Genomic DNA, 18,379 nt, shown 5'->3' on the forward strand with positions numbered 1-18,379 from the left:
ATTTTTACTTTTTATGACTAACATTATACCTTACAATACCTGCCTATTATACAATGATTAATAATTATAAGAAGTTTTACCAACCTAGTCAAAATCTAATAGAAATTAGAAAATATCTAGATTCGGTCCTGTAATATAATATCAAGCAAAGGCAACTTCCCAGGTTCAAAATACCAGCATAGGTGCTCTCTATTTTATTCAGTAACAAACCCAGAACAGAGAAGATCAAAACATGACATCATTCAAAATACAGCATTTACTAAGTGTGATTAAATAATCTCCAAGGCCTACCCCACCCCAGGACTTTCCAATCATTCAATCAATTACAAAGTCTCTGTTCCAAATACTTCTCCACCCCTAGGCTATACCTTAATTAAGTCCACCACAAAGCCCCTCTTCTCAAATGGAGATTAGTTTCCAAACATAAGTAAAATACATTCATTTGCTCAACCATAGAACACAAAAAGGTCAAAAGTTCCCCACCCCTGGGTCACAATTGAATCTACCCCAGAGTTACATCAAGTTTAAACACAGCACTTAATACCCAAATGGAGGTCTTTTCTTCATCTTGACTCGAGGCAAGTTCTCAGCAATCTTAGTTCCTGGAGAGACAAGGCTTAGCAAGGCCATAAGATACATTGCCAGTCCCTTCATGAATTTATCCTCTGTCTGTAGAACAGCCCTAGAACCCCTGAACACATTAGCAAAGCCCTCTCCCAGGATTTCTGTAAACATACAACAAGAAAATCCTTCTTCAGGGCTTCTGGACCAACAGAAAGGCTCCCAGACCCCTGCAACAACAGTACTGTCCCTCACCAGTGGACAGTATTCATTCTGTCTGCAGGACAGTCTCCAGACCCCTGCAACAACAGTACTGTCCCTCACCAGTGGACAGTATTCACTCTCTGTCTGCAGGACAGTCTCAGGCCTTCTTAACCAAATGCCAGGTTCCAGGACTTCTTCAACAGGACAGTCTTTCACCAGTGGACAAATCTGGCAAAATAACATCAAAACAGACAGACAAAGTACCAGCAAAACAGCCATGTCTCCTCAGTCCTTGGCAGTTCAGGGGGCAGGTCTCAAAAGTCCAGGGCAATTCAAAGCGGCCACCAGAAATCCTCTTAGTCTCTCTCTCTCTCCACGAGGTGCTGCTTCCAAAAAAAGATCTTCCGCCTCTCTCCAGTGTCTCTCCAAATCTACGTCACCAGCTCCTCCCACTTCAGGACTTTCTTTTCACATCAACAAGCCCATCCCACAGGTGGGATTAACAAACTCTGGGTTTTAATACAATCAATTTGAAAACCAAGCCAATACAGGGGAATCTTTAATTGCCATTACTATCACAGGTCCTAGGTTCTAGTCCTTATTAATTTTTTTTAATGTTTGTTCTGTCATTGTTCAGTCATTTCAGTTCAACTCTTGGTGACAAATTGGCAGATACTGGGGTGGTTTGCCATTTCCTTCTCTAACTCATTTTACAGATAAGGAAATGGAGGCAAACAAGGTTCAGTGACTTGCCCAGGGTCACTCAACTAGTAAGTATCTGAGGCTAAATTTGAACCCAGGAAGATGAGTCTTCCTGATGTCAGACCTGGTACTCTATCTACTTTGCCATCTAGCTGCCTCTTTGATCTTTAAGATTCAGGTTTTTTTTATCTCCAAGATAGCTGCACTGCCTACTATACACGAATAATATGAAGAAGCTGCTTTATAAGTCTCTAAGTGCCATACAGATATGAGTTATTGTTATACCTTGTAAACCTAAGTATTCTGTGAAGTCATTAGAAGTTGCTACCTCTGAAGAATACATGTCTTCAATATTAAGGGGAAATTTCAGACAAGCAGTAGTTTCCTCTCATGAGTATTTGAGCATGTATTGGTTCCCTCTGGTATCTTGTCTAAATTCCTGCCCTGGTTTCTTCTTGGCCCAGCCAAGAAGGAGAAGTGGTACTTGTACATCTGTCCTTCAGGGAACACAGACACACATGGGATATAGCCCCTGAGGATGTTTCCAGCAGAGGAATGTCCTGAGCAGGCCGAGAGAACACCTGCGGAGAAAGGAGCTTCGGACTCCCTGAGATCATTATGACTGTCAGAACCTGTGTGTGCCAGGGCCTGCTCTCTCACAATTGCAGTCTTCTTCATCCTGTAACTGCAGGAAGACACAGGCCAGTTTAGAGAATACTAGTGGCTTATCATCCACCAACACTTTCCTTAGATAGACAATGGCAGGACTGAGCAGAAGAGGGCCCGAGCATTACTTGCTTCTCTTCCTCATAGGATACCATACCTCTTTTTTTTCCCTGACTGCCACATTTTAGAAAGTCTCTTTTTTCAAAATTTTTTTATTTTGAACTTGAAAAACAATAAAGAAAATGAGTATTTCCATATGTATGGGGAAGAGATGTATATAGAGAGAACACATGTGTATAGAGCAGAAAGAGAAGATTGTCCACAAACCTGCAGCTGTCTATTACGCATTGCTTGTTTTTCTTATAAAGCATATAACTTCAACCTGTAGCTTTCAAAGATGTCTTGCTACTCTGCACTTTCTTCCTAGGAATTCTTTTGTAGAACACCTTCTTTCTGACAGAGCAGCTGCTTAACACGTTGTCTGTTCTTCTTGGCCTCCCCTCTTTTCCTTTCTTCTCTTTCCCTCTTCTCTTGACCCCCTCCTCCTCTCCCCTCCCCCATTTTCCCCTTCTCTCCTCTTCTCTCCTTCCCTTCTTCTCCCTTTCCTCCTTTTCTCCTTCCCCCTTTCTCAGTTGGAGCTCAGAGATTGTACGGCTTCATGTCAAGTAAGCAGGCCCAACACAGGGCCCAGTGAAAAGGTTCCAATCTCCGATGTCATTCCATTATCTTTAGGAACATTAGTGTGTTTGGTGTTTTTTGTAAAGTGTGGTTAAGACATATATCCCCTGCAAAAGGAGCTAGGTGTTGCAGTGGATAGACTGGTGGTAGACTGAGTCAGGAAGATCTGACTTCAAATCCCTCCCCAGATACTTACTAACTGTGGGAGTCTGGGCCACTTAAGTCATGCAAATTCCCCCAGTCTCCGTTTTCTCAAGTGGGGTTAGATTCTATGCTCCAAGGTCCCTTCTTATTCTAAATCTCTGATCCTATTATTACCTGCTAAATCCCAACCCTATTTCAGTTTCTGTATAAATTAACTTGTACATAATAGACACTTAGTGTTTACTTAAATAAAAAAATAATTTAAAATTAATTTAAATGAATAAAACTTAAATTTAAATAAAATTTAAAACTAAAATTAAATAACATTTATAGAGGTAATTATATATTTATCTCTTTCACCTTGTGGGGGTACCAGGTCCCTTACCCCCACAATGTGGAAAATCCACATAAAAATTATTCTGGCCCTCCCTTCATACCAGAGAAGTCTGATTTTTTTTTCTTTTTCTTCTATGGGCTGTTTACAGTATCTTATTGTAAAATTTGGGTTGCTTTTACACAATACAGTACATATGGTTTATGTATTCCTGAGTTTCTAAACTTTTTCTGTGTCACCTGCTAACCTTTGCATGTAGTTTGTGGCATCTGCAAAACTTCTCCCAAATTCCCATTTAATTTTTTATGCCAACCCGCAATACAGCAAAACCACAAAGGATAAAGTCATGATGTAGAAGGGATCACTGTATTTGTGTGTGTGTGTGTGTGTGTGTGTGTGTGTTTGTCTAACACAAGTTATTTTACCTCTCTGGGTCTCAGTTCCCTGTCTGCAAAGTGAGGTTAGGTCTCTTGCCAGTTCTAAATCTGTGACCCTGTGGGTACTTAGGAAGGCAGCTAGGTGATGCAATGGAGTCAGGAAGACCCTGAGTTCAAATGTGACCTCTGACACTTCTTAGCTGTGTGACCCTTGGCAAGTCACTGCACTCTGCCTCACTTTCCTCCTCTGTAAAATGAGCTGGAGAAGGAAATGACAAATCACTCCAGTATCTTTTGCCAAGAAAAAACCCCCATATTAGGCCATGTAAAGTCGGACACAACTCAGCAACAACAGCAACATAAGTATTTACTTATTTATTGTTATAAACTTATCTAGTCCTTATAGCAAATTCCTCAAGAAATTCTATTAGACAACAGTACTAGTTCCAATGATAGAATAAGTAATATCTCTGTCAAAGTCAAAGTCAAAATAACTCTGTCACCCTTGGCTGTGGTGAGATATTACTGATCAGTGTACTTGTAAAAATATGTGCAGATGCTACATAATGAATGCAAACATTTTCAGTTCTAAAAGGATGACAATATAGTCAAAGGAGCCATTATCTCTTATTTATCTTTTTCAAACTTGTAACCACCTGACCTGTGAAATATAAGCTCCTTGAGGGTAAGAGCCGTTTACTTTTTGTCTTTGTATCCTAAGGTGTCTTGCATGTGATTAATGAATGCTTGTTGAATTGAATCATTGCCTTTCTATTATAGGTCATAATTCAGCAGAGACCACAAGAAACGTTACAAAATGTCATACAGACGAGAACTAGAAAAATACCGGGATGTGGATGAAGATAAAATCCTAGGAGCACTAACAGAAGATGAACTTAGGACACTAGAAAATGAATTGGAAGAACTAGACCCTGATGTGAGTAATCTATTAATACATTAGTTTTGTGGTGTGTGTGTGTGTGTTTTAAACAAAATGGTCAGATCTAAGCAACTAAAGCATTTGTTGTTTGGGAATGAAAAAAGGAATTCATCTGTATTTTCCAGAAGGTAATGATTTGCTTTCATCGATGAAAATTTCAGCTTTCCTTAAATTTCAAAGATTTCATTGTTTTCTTTTTCACTATTTAATCAGTTAGCAGGAAAGATACACAAAAATCCTATTTGCCTTATTTGGGTTTATGTTTACTCTAGGTTGGAGATTCTGTGAACTTTTAATTATAAACCATTAGGATGACTGGCTTCATAGATATAACTAGGTGGGGTTATTGGGGCTATGTGCTAGGCTACTAAAGGTTTTTATGTTTATTTTTAGTTTTCAACATTCATTTCCACAAGATTTTGAGTTACAAATTTTCTCCCCGTCTTTCCCCTACCCACCACCCCAAAATAGTGATCCTACTGAATACCCCTTCCCCCAATCTGTTCTCCCTTATAGTCTCCCCCATCCCCCCTCTGAGTTTCTAGTAGGGCAAAATGGCTTTCTATACCCCAGTGCCTGTATATCTTATTTCCCAGTTGCATGTAAAAATAATAATAATAATAATTTTTTTAACATTTAATTTTAAAACTTTGATTTCCAGATTCTTTCCCTTCTTCCCTCGTCACCCTGGGAAAACAAGCAATTCAATATAGGTTGTACATGTGTAGTTATGCAAAACATTTCCATGCTAGATATATTGTGAAAGACTGACTGTATTACCCTCCATCCTATCCTGCCCCCCACTTATTCTGTTTTCTACTTTGACCCTGTCCCTTTTCAAAAGCGTGTGCTTCTAACTACCCTCCCCCCAATCTGCCCTCCATTCTATCATCCCCCCTCTTATCCCCTTCCCCCCTACTTTCCTATAGAGTAAGAAACCCAATTTAGTATGTATGTTATTTCCCTCCTTAAGCCAAATTCAGTGAGAGTAAGGTTGACCCATTCCCTTTTGCCTTCCTGTTCTTCCCCACCATTGTAAGTTTTCTCTTGCCTCTTTTATATGAGATAATTTACCCTATTCTGTCTCTATCTCCTCTCATTATATTCCTCTCTCAAATCTTAATTTTATTTTTTAGATATCATCCCTTCCTATTCAACTGATCCTATGCCCTCTGTCTTTGTATACATGTACACATATATACACACATTCACATATGTATTTATATACACATATACCCTCCTATATAAACATATATATGTATGTATACATACATATATATTCCCTTCAACTATCCGCATACTGAGAAAAGTCTCATGAGTTACAATTATAATTTTTCCATGTAGGAATGTAAATAGTTCAACTTTAATAAGTTCCTTATGATTTCTTTTCCCTGTTTACCTTCTCATACTTCTCTTGCTTCTTGTATTTGAATGTCAAATTTTCTATTCAACTCTGTTTTTTTTCATCAAGAATGTTTGAAAGTTCTCTATTCCACTGAATGTCCATATTTTCCCCTGAAACATTATACTCAGTTTTGCTGGGTAGATAGTTTTTGGTTTTAATCCTAGCTCCTTTGACCTCCGGAATATCATATTCTAAGATATGTGATCCCTTAATGTAGAAGCTACTAGATCTTGTGTTATCCTGATTGTGTTTCCACAATATTCAAATTGTTTCTTCCTGGCTGCTTGTAATATTTTCTCCTTGACCTGGGAACTCTGGAATTTGGCTATAATATTCCTAGGAGTTTTCCTTTTGGGATTTTTTTCAAGAGGTGATCAGTGAATTTTTTCAATTCCTATTTTGCCCTCTGGTTCTAAAATATCAGTGCAATTTTCCTTGAGAATTTCTTGAAGGATGTTTGCTAAGTTCTTTTTTTGATCATGGCTTTCACATAGTCCAATAGTTTTAAAATTATTTCTACTGGATCTGTTTTTCAGGTCAGTGGTTTTTCCAGTGAGACATTTCACATTGCCTTTTATTTTTTCATTTGTTTGGATCTGTTTTATAGTATCTTGATTTCTTATAGTCATTAGCTTCCATTTGCTCCAATCTAATTAAGAAAGAATTATTCTCTTCAGTGAACTTTTGAAATTCCTTTTCCATATGGCAAATTTGGCTTTTTAAGGCATTCTTCTCTTCATTGGCTTTTTGGGCCTCTTTTGCCATTTGAGTTAGTCTATTTTTTTAAGGTTATTTTCTTCAGTCAGGTTGTTGACTCTCTTTTCCTTTCTTTTTTTTTTTTTTAAAGCAATTGGGGTTAAGTAACTTGCTCAAGGTTACACAGCCAGGTGTTTCTGGGTGGGTGCTAAGTGTTTGAGCCCGGGATTCGATCCCCAGGTCATCCCGACACTGGAGCCGGTGCTCTTACTCACTGTGCTACCTGGCCGTCCCGTTGACTCTCTTTTCATGATTTTCTTGCATCATTTTCATTTCTCTTCCCAATTTTTCCCTCCACTTCTCTTATTTAATTTGTCAAAATTCTTCCTGAGCTCCTCTATGGCCTGTGACCAATTCATATTTTTCTTGGAAGCTTTTGAGGCAGGAATTCTGACTTTGTTGTCTTCCTCCTGTTCCATGCTTTGATCTTTTTGTTCTCAAAAAAGAATCTAAGGTTTGATTGCTCTGCTTGCTTTGCTGCCTCTGCTTGCTCATGTTGCCAGTCAATTACTTGACTTTTGAGCTCTTTGCCATGGTAGAACTCTGCTTCCAGAGAGGATAGTTTTGTCCCAAATCACTGGGGTTTTTGCAGATGCCAGAGCTATTAGGAGGGTACCATCTGTGCAGTCCCCACAAGCTCTGGCCCACTGGCCACACACCCAGGATCTCCACCCAAGACAGCAATCCAGAACCAGATCCAGATCCAAAGCAAGAGTGATTACCCTCTGAATGGTTGCTTGGTCCCCCTAAGATCTGCAGGCCAGGATCGCTAAAGGCATCCATAGAGGGCAGCAGCTGCAGCCCCCGTAATTCTGCCACCTCTTGCCCAGGGGGCAGGGGCTGGACCACGCCTTTACTTTCCAATAGAATTCCGGACTGACCTTTAACTTGCTCTTTGGCTTTTATGGGTTGAGGAGTCTGGAAACCACCACAGCTGCTGGTGATTCCTACTAAAGTTTAAAAGTGCAGCTAGATGGTGTAGTGGATAAATGCCAGGCCTGGAGTCATGAAGACTGATCTTCATGAGTTTAAAGCTAGCCTCAGATACTTCTTAACTGTGAGACCGTTGGCATATCACTTAACCCTGTTTGCCTCAGTTTCCTTCTCTGTAAAATGAGCTGAAGAAAGGAAATGTCAAACCACTCCAGTATCTTTGCCAAAAAAATCCCAAATGGGGTCACAGAGTGTCAGATAGGACTGAAAACAATGGAAAAATGATGCTAAAGTTTAAAATAAGTTTAAATGATGCTAAAGTTTAAAATAAGACCTGAGTTCAAATCCAGCCTCAGACACTTGACATGGTTACTAGCCATGTGACCTTGGGCAAGTCACTTAACCCCAATTGCCCTCCAAAAAGCAAAAAAAAAAAACCCAAAAGAAAAAAAAAGAAGCCACAAAAAAATGATACCTGTACATATTGATAGGACATACACTCCCTTACTAGCTTAGAAACAGTTAAGCTTAGCCTCTTCTTAGAAATAAAAATTCACCAAAATAGAAAAGTGATAGATATTTTTCGTTATTAATGACATCCATTTGTAAGCCAACTGTGACTAATTCCCTGTCCTGTATAAGTGAATTTGTCTTAATTCCTTCTAAAATGATTTTTAAGGTTGCTGCTCACCCCATGAATGTTGTTTGCCCTGAACATTAAAATTTCAAGTTAGAATATCTGAGAGTATCAAGGGATTTTTTTTCTGCAAGGGAATTTTGAGGTCATCTTGTTTGTATTACAGATGAGGAAACAAAGCCCTAGAGAGGTCAAATGTTTTACTAACCATGCAGCAGGGATGTGCTAGTAAATGTTTAACAACAGACTAGGGGTGGGGAGTGGGCAGGGATTGTATGACACACTTTTAAGTTTCCTCTGCATTATTGACATTTTCTCCATCACTTTCTTAAGTCTAAAAATCAATAACAACAACAACAAAAATTGTAAGCACTGATTTTTACTGTTTGCTGATTTATGAGGTGTAAATGCTTATTTTGAAATTTTAACAATCAGCTCTCATGGATTTGTTTGAGTTGGCTCCAGCATACCCTGGTTGGGCAAATAGCTGAGTACGGATTCGAACCCAATTCAGTCCCTTTCTCACTGATCCTTCAGTCATCACCATTTAATCTGAGCCTGGTCAGATCACTAGCCTTCTTTCAGAGTCACACTGCATCATTATTCTGGAGTCAGGCTCTTGAACTGTGAATTCAGCTGTGAATTCACAACCTGGCTTGGAACCCGTCCTCAGCTTTCAGTGTGACTGGAGCTTTTTGTTTTTTGGGTTTTTTTGGCCCCACCAGAGGCATATCATTTCTTTGGTTAGCCTGTTTAAATTAATTAAAGAGATTGTTGTTGCTGTTTGTCCTTCCTGTTTGCCTCTGGATCAGCTACTAAATGTGCTGTTCTCTAGTGGTGCTTTCTATCCTGTAAGTGGGGAGAGGAGTCCCGGGAGCCTCCCTCTAAGCTGAGACTCAGTTTTATAGCCCTCAGTCTAGGTCTCTCTATAGCTAGAAACACCCACCCTCAGCTATGAGTTTGTTTTTTAACTTTAGAATTCCTATAAATTCCTCCTCTCCCCATCTGTTCCCTCTCTCATTCTCTGTATCCCATCAGTTATCAAGCCCTGTCGTTTCTCTGCCTCTGTGACATCTCTCCTTTTCTCTAATACTGCCATCACCCCGGTGCAGGCTCTCATGTCCTCATGCCTGAACATCCCTTCCTTCAGTCTTTCCCCATCCCAGTCCATTCTCCACTCAGCTGCCAAAATGATTTTCCTTAAGCACAGATCTAACCATCTTATACCTCTAGTGGCCCCTCTCACATCCAGGATCAAATATAAAATTTTCTGTTTGGCCTTTAAAGCCCTTTATAACCTGACCCCTTCCTGTTTTTCCAAGCTTCTTATATCTTATTCCCCGTCCGGTGCTTTATACAGTTGTCCCTTCCACATCACAACTTTCACCATCATAGTGTTGATTTGTCACTGGTCAGCATACCAAATTAAATGGGTTACAACATGATTAATGTGAAAATAAGTTCAATATGAAGGTGTATGTAGAGCCTATATCAGATTGCACGCTGTCTTGGGATGGGGGGAGATAAAATTTAAAACTCAAGAACTTACAGAAATGAATATTGAAAACTAAAAATAAATAAATTTTAAAAAAGAAAAAAAAGAAACCATTTTCTTATCTCCAACAAACCTTGCTGTAAAGCTTCTGTTAAGAAAACTATATCAGCAAATATTTGAATGTGCTAATGGCATAGAAATACATCTTCATAAGTCTCAAAGTATAGAAGTTTGTTCAGAAATTTATAGACGTATTTAAAGTATATTGATATTTATAATTCAGATGTCATGTTGATTCTTTATGGGCTTTTCTATTTGTATATGTGTCTTAGTGATCAGATCATAATGTGCTGTCTGCATGTTTATAAATAAACATATACATAAAAAAATTTTTTAAAGAAATTAAATGGGAATTTGGGGGGAGTCTCATGGAAGCCACAGATGACATGTGAGGGCCAGCAGATGACAAAGAAAAAGTTTATAAACTCAGAAATGCATAAAATATCTGCATAGAATTGTATAATATCAACCCAGATTTTACAATAAGGTACTATAACTACCCCATAAAAGAAAAAGACAATTCAGACTTCTTTGACACAAAGGGAGGACCAAAAATTTTACAGGGATTTTCCAGATTATGGGGTACTGCACCCCTAACTCCTGAGGTGTGGAAGGGATAACTGTACCTTAGCCTCCTTACTCTTTTTCACACCAGACACAACAAAATCTGACTGGGTATTTTTGCTGGCTGTATTCTGTGCCTAGAGCTCTCACCCTCCTCATCACCACCTCCTAGTTTTCCTGGCTTTTTTTCAAGTCTTGACTTTTACAAGAAACCTTAGCCTATAGTCCTTACTGCTGCTGCCTTCCCTCTAAGGTTATCTCCCATTTATTCTGTATATGTCTTTTTTGGACATGATTATTTACATGTTGTCCCTGTATTAGATTATGATCTTCTTGAGAGCAGGGGCTGTTTTTTGCCTTTCTTTGTATTGCCAGTGCTTGGCATGGTACCTGGCACGTAGTAACTGCTTAATAGAAGTTTTTGACTGACTGAATGGCCTCTTCCACAGATAATGGCTTATTTGATCATTTTATATTAACTTTTTTAAAGGAACAGGGAAGCTAGATGGCACAGTGAATAGAGCACTAGACTTAGAATCAGGAAGACTCATCTTTCTGAGTTCAAATCTGGCCCAAGATACTTACTACCTGTGTGATCCAGGGCAAGTCAGTTAACCTTGTTTGCCTCAGTTTCCTCATCTGTAAAATGGACTGGAGGAGGAAATGGCAAACCATTCCAGTATCTGTGCCATGAAAACCCCCAAATGGGTCCATGGAGAGTTTGACATGACTGAGCAACAGAAGGAACTATCTTTGTTTCCAAATAAAACTTGAAAAAACCCAAATGACTTTTAAATAAAGTTCAACCAGACTTCTAAGATTTAAAGTGGTTTCATCACATCCAAGTATGAATATTGTGACATAATTTGAAACCTGCCAAAGTTGTTAGGCACTGGTAAAGGTTGGAGGCTATTGCTCCCAAGAGATGTTGAAGAATGGAAATGAACCACTTATACCAAGATAGGAGCATGATTAGACGACTTCTTAATTTTAATTTAACCTTATGATTTTATCTTTGTCCAAGTCTGTCTTTTAAGTGCATTTTAAGAGTGCTGACCCAGGAGTCAGGAGGATCTGAGTTCCATTTTGGCCTCAGACTTACTAGCTGGGCAAGTCACTTCATCCAGTTTGCCTCAGTTTCCTTATCTGTAAAATGAGCTGGAGAAGGAAGTGGCAAACTACTCCAGTATCTTTGCCAAGAAAACCCCAAATGGGGTCACACAGGGTCAGAAACAATTGAAGTGACTCAATAGCAAACCACAAGTATATGGTGGATTTTCTTTGTTATGTTTCTCTTTAATATATTTAATGTTCTCTTTTAATATCTCTTCTTATTGACATGTAGACTTATGGAATATTTGTGATGGTCCATGAATGAATAATTGCTCACTGAGAGAGAACATATTAGTGTACATATGTATATATATACATATATATGTGTGTATATATATTCATATATATGTTTAAGAATGGGGAAGAATCAAAGAAATGTAATCTAGAAGTAGAGCATTCTGAGACCTCCCTCTGAACTCCTCATTTTCAAGGGAGAGGGAAGGGCTAAGATAATGTTTTGAACAGAGGGAAATGGAACAACTAGCCTTGAGAAAATCAGGACAAACCTCTGAGGTGCATCTTTGTTCAGCTTTTACTTCTGAAACAGGGAGCACCAATAACAACATTTGGTCCAAGTGAAGTTTTCACATTTAAGTAGGACAAAGAAAATGTTGGGGAAATGTTGGATAATTGGGGACACCAAAAACAGGTCAGTACTAGAGAAAAGGGGTGGGATCTGGGGACTGTTGGGAAGGTGACTTTTCTTTCCTGGGAATCAACAAAGGGCTATAGAAAAGGGAAAGTGAACCATATTGTTATCTTGGTAAAGGGAGCATTTGGACTTGCCTACCCCGTCTGTAGCAGTCCCAGCTATTAAGGGCATACCCTACGCTCCTCTCAAGGCAAATTATAGCAATGAGGATTTGAAGCTTAATAAAAAGCTAGGAAATATGGGGGGCATGTATTTATAGGCCTTGGTTTTGAAAACTGTGTGTCAACTGTGTGAGTATCATTTATTGTGTGGGATAACCATAGACAGAGACCAGAGCAGGCAGATACCTCGTGAGAAGCATATAATGACCCTGGGCAATTCTTCAGAAGTAATAAAGAATCGTTTATTTGAAATCACGGTGTCAAAAGAGGGAAATGAGAGAACTACAATGCGTTTACTTCTTTTGTTTCGAAAATGAAATTCCAAATGTCCTCGGTCAATAAAAGCTCAAGGGAAAGTCAAGAGTTTGAAGTGGGAAGAAAAGCTGATTTGCTTCACAGCTAATGAGAAAGAATGGCCTTCTCACCAAATTCTTTTCTATCAGTTTGCAAGATGATAGAGAAGCTTATCTAGTCTGACCCAGCTCATTTTACAAAAGTGGAAAGACACTGAGGCCAGGAAGATGAATAGCTGGCCTGGGGTCAGCATTGCAGAGATAGTGACTAGCAGAGCTAGTTGTGAATAATTACTTCTCTAAGTTAGGCTTCTTTCTACAACTCTATCATAAACCCCAGAAATGGCTGCTATACGTGTAGAGAGCCACCAATGAGGAGGCAGCTTTAGGCTTGACCTAAGTATCACTGATCTCATCTCCTTCATATAAAATGTCCTCATTGGATGTGGTGGAAAAAGTTACATTAGTCAATCTAACAGTTCATCAACAAGCATTTAGTAAGAGCTTACTATGTTCCAGGTACATAGTAAGGCAGCTAGGTGGCTCAGTGGACAGAGTGCTGGGCCCAGGCCCAGTTAGAGAGACATGAGTTCATATCTGGCCTCAGACACTAGCTCTGTGACCCTGGGAAAGTCACTTAACTTATGTTTGTTTTAACCCATTGGAGAAGGAAATGACAAACCACTCCAGTGTCTTTGTGAAGAAAACCCCGTGGACGGTATGGGGTCACAAAGAGTCAGATGTACCTGAACCCTGGAACAACATATACCAGGCCCTTTTTTGGGGGTAGTAGTAGTAGTTTGGAGGCTACAAAATACAAGGAAGAAGACAGCCCTTACCTTGAAGAGTTTAAATTCTAATTGAGGAAGAAAACACATAAAAGGGGAGTTTGAAAAGGAGAGAAGAAAGAAGTGGGAGGAAGAATCCATAAGGGGGAAATGGTGATTAAGGACACAGAATGAGGGATGGCTGGTCTGACCCTTCCCCAATATGAAGTTTCCAGGAAGAACTCACTGGAGAATGACAAGAAGGGTTTCCACAGGAGTGACAGGAGGGATCAAATGAGACATGGTAGATCTAAGGAGTTGATACTTAAAACACAAAAACACTTTTTGGAATTGCTGGGCAAACTCTTGATCTTTACCATGCCTCTGCACTGTCTGAGTAAATCACTGGAGATCACTATCTTATGGCAAGCCAGAGCATGGCCTGGCCTCAGCCCCCCAGCAATGGTCATTTTCTTCTTCATTATGGTAACAGGAAGCATCTCCCACTGAGCAACCAGGCCCCAAACCAGGAAGCCGCCAACCTCTTGAACATACAAGGTTGACACCAAAGTTAGGAGCATTCATCAGAGATTCGCAAATCTCCATCTCACTCATATTCATTCTGGCCAAGATAAGAGCTGCCATAGTGCTGGGGCTGTGTTCTGCTCTTGGGGTCTGGTTTAAATGTCCTCTCTTTTGGTTTAAAGTGGCAACAACAGTACCTCAGGAGTTCTGCTCCTAGGATATGGCTCCACAATCCCTACACACCCCTGTTCCACACACAGTCCTGTCCTAGTGACCTGCCCGCAGGTCAAATTTGTGATTTTGCTGGAAAGGTGACCCATTGTGGTTTCTGTTTAGATTTCAAACCACGACTCCCTACCTCCAAGTATCTAGAACAAAAGTCCACTTTAGTGTGATGCTTTCCTATTTTTAAAATATATTTTGATTGATATATTTATTTCTATGTTCCCTAAATGTCCCTCATATCACTTCCCTTCGCCTGAGAGCTTATCTCTTATAGCAAAGAATTTTTTAAAAGGAAGAAAAAAAAGGCAAAAGCAGTAGGGGGGGGCAGAAATCAGTAAGATCAATCAGACTTGGAAAATTTCTGATATTACATGCACAAGAATGAAGGGAGTGTTTTCTTATATCTCATCTTTGGGGTTAAGCTTGTTCTTTATAACTTCACAACATAAAATTATGATATGTGGTTGTTTTTTCCTTTTATATTGTAATCATTTTATTATGGTGGCTCTGTTTACTTCACTTTGCATTAGTTCATATATATCTTTCAATACTTCTCTGTATTAATCAGATTTGTCATTTCTTATAGCACAGTAGTATTCCATTATATCCATATGCCAAAATTTGTTTAACCATTTCCCCAACTGATGGGCATCTTCTTTGTCTCTAGTTCTTTGCTATAAGTGCCACTATAAAAATTTTGGTGTCAATAGAGCTGTTCTTTTTGTCAATGACTTCTTTGGGGTCTATGCCTAGCAATGAAATCTCTGAGACAAAGGGTATGAACACTTCATTTTCATGATTCCAAATTGCTCTCCAGAATGGCTCTACCAATTCAAAGCTCCACTAATAAAGCATTATTGTGCTGGTCTTTCTACAATCCTTCCAACACCGACTATACTTGTCTTTTGTCCTCTTTGCCAATTTACAGCTATGATATAAAACCTCAGAGTTGCTTTGATAAACATTTCTCTTATTTTTAGTGATTTGATATTTTCTTTCATGTGATGTTAAAATTTTCAATTCTCCTTTTGAGGCTACTGTATGGTGAAACACAAAATAATTGTCTATTTTTCAATGTGCTAAGCCACTTTTGAAAGAACTGTTATGTATCTCTATAATCACACCAGCCTCCTTTACCAACTTCTTATAGCACCTTATCCTAGAATATTCAGATACAAATGATATGATTTAATGCAGTATAAAAGGACCTATTCTTCTATTGTCTACCAAAAATAATCCAAACCCATCCTTTTCCCAGTTGTATGTTCATAATACATTTAACAATAGTGATGACGAATCCATACATTGTGAACAAGCAGGGAGAAATAATTTGATCTTAAGCAGTGAACTATCTTTAAAAGGGTAATTTGTAAAATCTCACCATCTCTTATTTATCTTTCTGAATAAACAACAAAGCAAAGATTAGGAAAAACCGTATTCATGACTTTGGTAAAAGAATATTTAATTCTTAATACAAGGAATTCATAATAGATTCATTCATATATATATATTAAGATCTGTGATTTCATTGGTGTAGCCATGTGGTACAATGCCTAGAGTGCTGGACCTGGAGTGAGGAAGACTCATCTTTCTGACTTCAAGTCTAGCCTTAGACACTTACTAGCTGTGTGATCCTGGGCAGGTCACGTAAGCTTGTGTGGCTCAGTTTCCTCATATGTAAAATAAGTTGTATCTTTGCCAAGAAAACTCCAAATGGGTAGATGAAGAGTCATACATGACTAAAAAACAACATTGTCATAAGGAACTCTCAATGAAGAAATTCCCTCTAACAGTGCAGATTGGTACCTGTTCTAGAAATTAATAATCTTAGAGCAGGGCTTATTAACCTTAGATCCATGGAACCCCAAGGAGTTCATGGATAGATTTCAGAGATCCACGAACTTGGAGGGTAAACAAATTATATCTTTATTTTCACTAACCTCCAACTGAAGTTCAGCATTTGATGATGGTGAGGATAGGTGGTATTAGTATATACCTACTATGAGCCAGACACTATAATAAATGTTTTACAAATATCTCATTTCACAAAAACCCTGGGAGGTAGGTGATATTATTATCCTCATTTTACAGCTGGGGAAACTGAGGAAAACAGTTTTTTTTTAAAATTGACTTGCCTGGGGTCACACAGCTAGCTGAGGCAGATTTGAACTCAGATCTTCCTGACTCCAGGCCCTGGAGCTCTGTCCACTGCACTACCTCGCTGCCCTCTAAAGCATGCTAGTGCATATTAATTTTCTTAAGCCTTATGTAATGGGAGATCTCTGGAGCTAGGACTTTGTGATTGGGCCTCTGGGAATTGTATTCATCTAAAAGTTAGAGTTGCTGACCTCTGGGATCAGTTCTCACCCTGACAGTTGGAATTCCTTTTTCAAGTTCACTTAAAGAATAAAATAATAAATTGCCCACTTACCACATATGGCTAACACTTTGCAATCTTGGAATGTGTTTTATTTCTGTTATGCAAAAATTTCTGTTATATTAAAGTATACTTATTACAAAGTATGTAATGCTTGACATGGGACCTGACACATTTTAAGCATGTAGTAAATGTTTATTGACTAGATAGATATCATATGATAAATATAGTATTAGTATATATTTTAATCTTATTTTGTTTTTCAAATGAAGATCTATCTTTTCTTCTGTCTTCCTCTCTCCCCCAAGAAAGCCAGAAAAAGTGATGCGCCTTTTCAAAATATGTGTTGTTGTTTAATCATTTTTCAACTGTGTCCAACACCTTTTGGGATTTTCTTGGCAAAGATACTGGAGTGGTTTGCCATTTCCTTCTTCAGTTCATTTTACACTTGAGGAAACTGAGGCCAACATGGTTAAGTGACTTGCACAGGATCACATAGCTACTAAGTGTCTGAAGCCAGAAATGAACTCAGGTCTTTCTGAATCCAGGCTTGGCACTCTAGCCACTGCGTCACCTACCTGCCCTCAAAATATATATATATAGTCAAGCAAAATAAATTTTTGCATTGTCTATGTGCAGAAAAAAAATGTCTAACCACACTCTGAGTCCTTCACTAATCTTTTAGAAAGTATGCAGTAAGTTTCATCATGAATCCTTTGGAACTGTGATTTGTCATTGTGTTGATCAGTGTTCCCAAGTCTTTCAAGGTCTTTGAAAGGTTCAAGGTCTCAACATTGTTGTGATAGTGTAAACTGGTCCCCTGGTTCTGCTTACTTCACTCTGCATAAGTTCTCTGCGTAGATGGCATAGACTCTGCATAGACCATACAAGTCTTTCCAGATTTCTTTGAACCCATCCTCTTAATTGTCTCTTGTACAATAATAATTCATTTCATTCGCATATCATAATGTTTTCAACCATTGCGCAGTTGGTAGGCACTTCCTTTGTTTCCAGTTCTTTGCCACCACAAAAAGAGGTGCCGTAATTTTCGTACATGGATCCCTTTTCCTTTTTTAAAATTTCTTTTGGGAGTACTCTTTGGGGTATTTAAGGATGCCCAGCTATTACATACCAAAGAAACAGAATGCTAAGGCTTTTCTTTTGGGACCTGAAAAAAAAAGTGAACTGTGTGTTTATGTTCTGGAGCAGGGGAGGCTATTTGACTGAAATATTGAGTGGGACTGTCATATCTCATTCTCCCTGAATGTTTACTTCATGTATTTCTGACATCCTGTTGGTTTAATTCAGAAGAACTTCTAGCTCTAACAAACACTAGGAAAGAAAAAAAAATTCTATTATGTGAGATCAATTTGGAAGAAAATAGTGTAAGGGAGTCCTTAAGTTATGAGTGAACTGTGTTACAAAAATTTGTTTTCCAGTCATTTGTTTGAAACTCAATGCATTTTCCCATAGAAATAATGTTATGGGGGGTGGCTAGGTAGTATAGTGAATAGAGCACTGGCCCTGAAGTCAGGAGGACCTGAGTTCAAATCTGGCCTCAGACACTTAATACAAAGCTAGTCATGTGACCTTGGGCAAGTCACTTAACCCCAATTGCCCTACCTTAGCCCCTCCAAAAAAAAAAGAAAGAAAGGAAGGAAGGAAGGAAGGAAGGAAGGAAGGAAGGAAGGAAGAAAAAGAAAGAGAGAGAAAGAAGGAAAGAAAGAAAGAAAGAAGGAAAGAAAGAAAGAAAGAAAGGAAGGAAGAAAGAAAGAAAGAAAGAAAGAAAGAAAGAAAGAAAGAAAGAAAG

The 18,379-nt window shown here is 38.7% G+C and overlaps 1 protein-coding gene across 2 annotated transcripts in view; it reads left to right on the forward strand.

Annotated features, from left to right (window-relative positions):
• TMOD1 (tropomodulin 1) overlaps positions 1-18,379 on the forward strand; it is a 138,522-nt gene that overhangs the window by 49,911 nt on the left and 70,232 nt on the right. For both annotated transcript variants that reach the window (XM_069095361.1, XM_069095359.1), the window contains exon 2: positions 4,447-4,603. In XM_069095361.1, the coding sequence (XP_068951462.1) occupies positions 4,484-4,603 (120 nt within the window). In that variant the 5' untranslated portion in view covers positions 4,447-4,483. The remainder of the gene's footprint in view (positions 1-4,446; positions 4,604-18,379) is intronic.

This window comes from Petaurus breviceps, unplaced genomic scaffold (genome assembly GCF_028583685.1).
Source record: "Petaurus breviceps papuanus isolate PSGF00001 unplaced genomic scaffold, PetGlider_PUasm1.0 226, whole genome shotgun sequence".
Lineage (NCBI taxonomy): Eukaryota > Metazoa > Chordata > Mammalia > Diprotodontia > Petauridae > Petaurus > Petaurus breviceps.